Source organism: Triticum dicoccoides, chromosome 2B (genome assembly GCF_002162155.2).
Source record: "Triticum dicoccoides isolate Atlit2015 ecotype Zavitan chromosome 2B, WEW_v2.0, whole genome shotgun sequence".
Lineage (NCBI taxonomy): Eukaryota > Viridiplantae > Streptophyta > Magnoliopsida > Poales > Poaceae > Triticum > Triticum dicoccoides.
The window spans coordinates 112,748,078-112,756,180 of record NC_041383.1 but is presented as its reverse complement, the minus strand read 5'-3'; the positions used below and the strand labels follow the sequence as shown (position 1 = coordinate 112,756,180).

Genomic DNA, 8,103 nt, shown 5'->3' with positions numbered 1-8,103 from the left:
AGGGACACGGTATTTGTTTATGTATTCACATATGTATTTAAGTTACCGATCAATACAATCTAGCATTAATAGTAAAACTTTATCATGATTAAGGAAATATAATAATAACCATTTTATTATTTCCTCTAGGGCATATTTCCATCACTAAGTAGGCCTCTAGGATTTATTAGGAATTTAGAAATTGTTTATTGGGCTGGCCCAAAATAGACCAATTTCCACGGGTGACATGTCCGGCCATTTTTTGTTTTTCATCATGGAGAAAACTTAAAAAATGAAAAACTTGTCGAAAACCCAAACAACTAGGAATGGTGCCTTGAATTGGTCATATAAGTCCATAAACAAATGGGGCAATTTCAACTTTGATGGAGCCTTCTGGCCTTGGTAGGCACCCAACGTGCTCTTGGATGGAGCCTTCTGGCCTACCCGAACACACTGTGTGACATGCTCTATTTTTGGACATATATTAAATGACCCCAACTTTTGCAACTAGGTAGGAATGCCCATGGTGGTAGGCATCCATGTCAAGTTGTGACATGTCCTGATATTTTTCGACCTTTTCTTACCGAGAAAACTCCAAAGAAATGCAAAATTTGTTGAAAACTAAATTTTTTTTCGTGGTGCCTTTAGTTGGTTATACAAGTCCATGGAAAAAATTGGGGCCATTTCAAGGATCTCGAGAAAGAACGTGCGCTGAGAAAAAACTCCATTGAACATGGTCTATTTTCTATCATTCTTTAAATGACTCCAACTTTTCCAAGAAAGTGGACATGCCCATGATAGGCATCCATGCTAGATTTGAATGATTTCAGGCACAGTAAGCAATTTGTGACACGCCCGGCCATTTACCATCTTTTCCTAGCCAAAGAAACTCCCAAAAATGCAAAAGTTATCAAAAACTCAAAGAAATTGACATGGTGCCTTGAATTGGTCATATAATCTCATGAAAAACATTTTGGGTCATTTGGGGTCTAGCCTACCCGAACACCATTAATTGAATATGGTCTATTTTTAACATGTATGAAATGACCCCAATGTTTTTCAGCAGGTGGGAATGCACATGGTAGGCACCGATGCCAAGCTGCGCCACATCCGACCATTTATCGGTCATTTTTCTCCGAGAAAAGCCCCAAACATGCAAGAATTATAGAAAACTCAAACAACTTGACATGATGCCTTGAAATAGTCATATAAGCTCATGAAGAAAATTGAGGTCATTTGATGGATGCCGAAAAAACGTGCTCTCAAATGGAGCCCTCTGGCCTACAAGGACACCCTATGTTTAACATAGTGTTTTTTGGACATCCTAGAAATGATCCCTATTTTTTGACGCCAACTCGGCATTCCATGGTAGGCATTCATGGCAGGTTTGAATGAATTCCGACAACCTATGCAAGTTGCGTCATGTTCGGCCATCTATCGGGCTTTTCTCATTGAGAAAACTCAAAAAAACAAAAGTTGTCAAAAACCAAAACAACTTAGTGTGGTGCTTGAATTGGTCATACAAAACCATGCAAAAAAAAAATTATGCCCATTTCAAGGATGTCGAGAAACAACGTGCCCAACCTTTCCGGGTGTTCCCGAAAAAACAAGCCTTTTCGGGTGGCCCAACCGCTAGGATTTCTATAGGAAAATTTCCTTTGAAGTCTTTCGGTTGGTAGGAATGAAATTTTATTTCTATGAAGGAATTCTTTCCATCCTTCATATTTTATAGGAAAATGCCCAAGCCTCTATTTCTGGCAACGTTTTTGCCCCAAGATTCACCCACTTGGCTGAAATGACCGATGGTGAAGTTCGGATGGGGCACGTATTATTTTGGTACCTCGTTGTGTACAAATGCGTTGTGTATTCAGGTTTTCATTTAAATTTTTTTGAACGTGTGTGCACCTTGGTTTGGTTGGTTTAGTATTTACTGTTGCGTGTGGGCCAGTCTTTGTGCTGAAGTTCGTGTCCTGACAGTCCCTTTTACTTCGATGCTTCTTCGGTCTTGTGATTGGTTTGGGTATTCCGGCCGCTGTTGGCCCAGTTGTCCTGTCGTTGTCGACCTCTGCTGTCGTTGGCCCAGGTCATTTTCTTGCTTTCTATTCGTCGTCGGGTGGTGTATCGGTTGATCCTGTCGCTATCGCTGCGTGGCTGCTGTTGTTGGGTGGTCAGGGGATGGGCTGCCAGGTCCAACGGCACGACGATGAAAGGACGTGGCAAATCAGTCAGCGCATGCATGCACTCCAATCCGAACACAGCGTGTCGATAGATGGTCAACCAATGCCAAACTGACGAAGCGGTGGTCAGGAGATGGGATAGACACGGTCTGAGTACGTGTTTGCATGCAGTGCTGCATGTGGTGTTGGTTCTGTAGGCGCCGCTGCTTTCGTTCTCGAGTGGGCTTTCTAGATCCTGCTTAATACGATTTGTCTGGACTGATTGCCTACCTATAAATACATGCATGCACCCATGCAACAGCTGCCGCACCACACCCTCAACATTGCTACACCTAGCAGTGTCGGCCATCTTCAAGCTACTGTCCTCATTTGCGCAGCAGTGACGCGAGCGTTGCCCTCGATTCCCTACCACTATGTGCTCGAGTCCGTCTTTGGCGATGGAGGGCGCCAACGGGTTACACCCCGAGGAGCTGCGTGCCGTAGAGGACCGCGTCGGTGCCTGGCACGGCCTCAATCTCGGTGTCGATGTCGAGGCCCAGGCATCCATGTTCTTGGCCTCGAGTTCGCCCGAGTGCCCCGTCAATGTCTCGCAGGTGGAGTTCGGCTTGTGAGACTAGGAGGCGTAGCTCGCTCCAGCAGCAGCAGGACTGTTACAAGATGAGCACGACCGTGTCGAGACCGCAACTCCTCCCGCTGCTCCTCGACGATCTACCGGGCACTCCACATAACCACTTTTTCCCTACCTCTTGTCCGCCGCCCACCGCAGGCGTCCGCCATCTGCCCGTGCTGTTTTGTCGAGCCTCATGTCGGCCACTGCCACTCCACCCTGTCGTGATCCGGGAACCAATGGCATCGGCCCACCGCTTGCCGACCTATCCCGGCCAGTTCCCCAGCGCAGAGCCCCTGACGCCCTCCCTGTCGACTCCGATGTCGTGGGAACCCTGGCTGCGTTCCTCTGCATCGTCGGCCTCGCCGTCGTTAGATCCGTGTGCTCCCAGTGTGGCGTCAACGGCTCCAGCTACGCTAACTCTCCGGTCTGACACGGCAGCGGTGAGCAGTGGCTCTAGAAGAAGGTGATCATGGTGTTGCCGAAGCTGACATACAAGGGCGACGGCCCGCCGCGACGCGTGGTGGCCATCGGCAGAGCTCGGTGTGCTTGCGGCGGTGCGCGACACTTCGGTGGTTTGTGCGTGTGCATGGTGGCCGTGACCGTGAGTGCGAGGAACCGGTCGCAGGCGGTTGCGTCGTCGACTCGTCGTGTAGGGCAGTTGCGGCCTGCTACAACGCAAGGAACACCTCGTGCTCCGGTGTGAGAGCAGCGCCGTGTAGATGGCTAAGATGTCGAGTTTCTTGAGCTGGCCGAGCTCGCCGGTAGGGGGCCAGAGATGCTGGTCTCGGCGAGGCCGGGCATGGTGAGGTTGGAGTAGGCGGCGAGGTGATCCAACTTGCTCGACAGAAGCGAACAGGGACGCACGAAAACACTTGCTCAGCAGAAGCGAATAGGGACGCACGAAAACACTTGCTTGGCAGGTCGCCAAGCTGGGGCGGGATCAGAAACATGTTCGCTTCTGAACATATTTTCGGAGTCTCCGAACGTGTTTGTGCCGGTGTCGCCGACAAGTCGTCGGGCACGACGCTCGGCAGGTCGATGAATTGCAGGCTCAGCTCCGTCCACCAACACGACGACTTGTCCGCCGGGTTCCACTCACCCGGCGCCGCTGCGCCACTGCCGCCTAGCATGCACCGCGGCCTGCATGCGCGTCCATGGCAAGGGCGCCGCCCTTGTACCCCATGGCAACCGCGCAGGCGCAGCACAGCAGCAGCCGCGGCGCCACATTTTCTTTGAAATTCCACTGTAAATTTGAAAATTATAGTCTGAACTAAATCGGTTTAGATCTTCTTTTTTGCGGGGAAAATCGGTTTAGATCTGACTGGTATGAAATGATATGCATAGATTAGAGGTGTGTATTTTGTACATGAACTGCTGATAATTCGGGCATGGGCACCTCCACAATAGGTACAGAAATCAGGACATGTCCTCCTCTCCTTTTGATGTAATTCGGGTGTGAGCACCTCCTCCTCTCCTTTGGCTGCATCTGTAACTGAAGTCCAGGACATGCCCTCCTCTCCTTTTGATGTGATTTTTTCAGTTTCGAAACAAATGTTCATGAGTTTCAAGAAGTGTTCATGGTTAAAGATGACTTTTAGTGAAATCTTCATGAATTTGAAAAATATATGATTTCTAAATTTTTTCATGACTCCAAAAAATATTGGTGAATTCAAAAAGTATCATGATTTCAAAAAACTCTTCACAATTTCAAAAAGTGATTGTGATTTGGCAAATGTTCATGAGAAAATGTGCACGATATCAAATAGATTTTGAATTTCTCATGGCACACATATTATCCTCTATTTCTTTTTTTCCGGCGGTACAAGTCGATCGAGCTCGAAATGCGGCCACAACTCAAACAACTATTAATTGAACAAGATAAAATATATGTACATAAAAAATTATATACTCCATAGATGATATGCCGAAAATTCACCAAACTCAAACTTAGCATGCAATATAAAAATAGCACTTCCCTTATGTCATATGTATCGATTACTTTATGCAATAAAACTATCCTTTTCAAACACCCTAGCATACGCAATACCTTTATGATCATAAACAAATTCATTCAATATGTATGTTATTTTATAGACATGCAAAAAATGAAATGAATAAGTAGTAACCAACCAATTAGCAAAATGATCAGCAGATAAGACTCTTTGTGAGCGCATACAGGATTTTAATAGTGTTGCATGCACACCTCTATTAGACCACTTAAGATAGATTATTGCCAACAAAACTAATTTTCATGCTGCATCAAAACCAACAAATAAAAAAGCACATTAACAGGAAAATGTTTAAGTATTATAGAATAGTATACACTGTCAAGCATAACAAGGCGCGGCGTACCGCCGCGCAGGTATACGCTAGTAAATATTAGCCTGGACTCAATTGAAAAAATCATATGGTGTGAATCAAAAGGCATCTTCTTTTTTATTTCTATGCATAGAATTTTAGATACATGTCATCTCATTTCTTATAACATTTCTATCCTTACGATATTTCTACCCTATAAATTAAAAAGGCCAAGGCATCTTCTTTTCTATTTCTATGCGTAGAATTTTAGATACATGTCATCTCATTTTCTATCCTTACGATATTTCTACCCTATCTCTACCTCTGTACCTCTCTATCTCTACCTAATAATAAAGCAAATTAGGTTTCTGTCGTACGTCATAAAAAATACCCTCGAAGTTGGCAAGAATTACCCACCAATGCCACCCGTAAGTTAAATAAAAAAATGATTCGTTTTTTTTTCCAAATTCGTCGTCGTTATCAGCTGCTATATAAAGGTGATACTGCATGCTTAGCAGAAGCTCTGAGATGGCGCAGTGGCGCAAGCATTTCTGTCCCACCGCAGACACCAGGGTACGAATCCCAGGTTCTACTAATTTTCCCAGTCATTTTTGTCACGCACCTCCCCTCCCCACCCAGTGTGCGTTCATGGGCCGGCCCGGAGGGCGTGACGCCTATGGTTTTTTTTCTTTTTATTGCATTTCGTCTTTTGTCTTTTTTTTTCTCATTTCTTTTTTTTGTGTGTTTTTCCTTCTTTAAATTAATTTGAGATTTCCAAACTTTAAAACATTGCAAATTTTTTAAATCATGTTCGAGAAATCATAAAATATTTGTGATTTCAAAAATGTGTGGGACATCATAAATGATTCGCAGTTTTAAAAATATTAATGATTTTAGAAGAGTGTTTGCAAATTCTTAAAAAAATCAAAATTTCGAAAAAAATGACAGGAAATAAAACAATGTTCATGATTTTGAAAAATAATCGTGTATTCAAAACAAATTCATGAATATGACAAAAATGTCCACGAAATTTTAGAAAATATTGAAAAACTCAAAAAAATTGCAAGTTTGTGGTCGATGAGATTTGTTTTAAAAGTTTAAAAGTGTGCCGTGCAATGGCAAGCTCATTGCCTTGAGATTTACCATGTCGACTACATTGCGATCACGTGGATATCGCATATGTCAGGGTATTGAGTCATACTTATTTGGCTAGAGTGTAATTCTTTATCCTCAAGTTCTGCAAATATTTCCCCTCTTTTTGTGATGCACCTCCCCTCCCCCAGTGCGTGTTCATGGGCCGGCACGCAGGGCGTGACTCCCCTATTTTTTTTCATTTCATCTTTTGTATTTTTCTTTTATTTTCTCATTTCTTTTTTTTGTTTTCTCCTTTTTAAAATTAATTTGATATTTTCAAATTTCAAAACATTGCAAATTTTGAAAAACATGTTTGAGAAATCATAAAATGTTTGTGAATTCAGAAATTTGTGTGAAATCATAAAATTTTCGCAGTTTCAATAAATATTAGAATTTACAAAACTGTTCGCAAATTATAAAACATGTTCGCAACATCGCGAGTCACTGTGTTAAAATAAAGAACGCTTATATGTTAGGGTATTGAGTCAAATTTATTTGGCTAGTATGTAAATTTTTCTCTTCCATTGTAACGCAGCTAGTAAATCAAAAAGGCCTTATTGGTTCCGACCGACCGACCCAGAGTCGCGGTTCCTGGGTCCGTCTCGAGTCGACTCGTGTCTTCCACGTCATTCTCGATGCGCTCGAACTCACCACGTGTCGAACCGTCGCCCACCCCCGTCCTCCTGCATGCTCCGGCAACTCTCTCGACGCCACCAGACGCGACCATCCTGCACCTTATAAAGAACCACCGCCGCACGTACAGACGCCACGACCAACGGAACGGGGAGGACAAGAAGCACATGAGCACGATGGCCACCGCACGAGCACTCCGTCTCTTCGCCTCGACCTCGCCAGCGACCCGACGCGGCCTGCTTGGCGCGCACGGCCGCGCGCTGTCCGCGTCGTCGCAAGCCAGCGGCGCGGGAGATCCCGCCGTCCACTCCGGCGACCCTCCGAGCGACGACTACGCCGAGAGGCCCCCGAAGTTCTCCGGCGCGGAGGAAGCCACCTCGGGCGGCCACGACAAGCACCCGCCGTCGTCGGCGAAGACGACGCGGCCGACGGAGGCGTCCGCCAAGGAGCAACGCGTCCCGCCGTTCACGCCCTCGGGGAAGCTCGGGTCGCAGGAGCTGGCCGACCCGGCGGCCGGGTCGACGTTCACGCAGAAGCGCCGGTGGTCCGCCAAGCCCGCCGGCAGCGACCCGCTCGGCGACGCGACGCCCGGGGACGAGGAGGCCGCGGCGAGGAAGGTGCGGGAGGAGGACCGGGAGTACTACCGGACGCACAAGCCGTCGCCGCTGGCCGAGGTGGAGTTCGCGGACACGAGGAAGCCCGTGACGCGCGCCACGGACGGCGGCGCCCAGGACCGGCTCGAGCACGACGTGCCGGGGACCATGGTGGAGGACACCGCGGACGCGTCGCTGGCCCGCGCCGAGGCCATGTTCCGGGAGGCGGCCTCGCGCGGCAACCCCGCGTGGCCGCACTCCCGCGCGCTCGCCGCCATGCTGGCCCGGCAAGGCGGGGAGGGCGGCGATGGCGCCCGGGACGCCGCGCCATGGGGAAGCTAAGCCGATTCGTTTCTGGCGCGCGAGCGCGCGCGTCACTGACGCTCCTGTAAGGATAGGAGCGGGAGTGTAAAATAGGTCGCCACGATCGTGTAAAATACAGAAGGCTGATAGAAGCGGTGCCTCTGAATAAAGCGTGCCAGCGAATGTAAATATGTTGCTTGATGTCAATTTCATTTTGCAACTGCAAGTGTGTAAATTCCGGGTCATGGCCCGTCGTCCATCTCGACCAGTTCACATCTGCGCCTTGATCTCTGTAAAACCCATCGACCTAAGGTCAGCTTCAGCTTTCAGGGTGGTTTGCTGCCTCAACTCTTCTGAACCAAATTTGGCAAGAAAA

The 8,103-nt window shown here is 47.3% G+C and overlaps 1 protein-coding gene across 1 annotated transcript; it reads left to right on the top strand.

Moving 5' to 3' along the window:
• Positions 1-7,007: 7,007 nt before the first annotated feature.
• Positions 7,008-7,821, top strand: LOC119367288. Its single transcript, XM_037632845.1, has one exon. The coding sequence runs from the start codon at positions 7,008-7,010 to the stop codon at positions 7,764-7,766; it is 759 nt and encodes a 252-aa protein (XP_037488742.1). The 3' UTR covers positions 7,767-7,821.
• Positions 7,822-8,103: the final 282 nt, after the last annotated feature.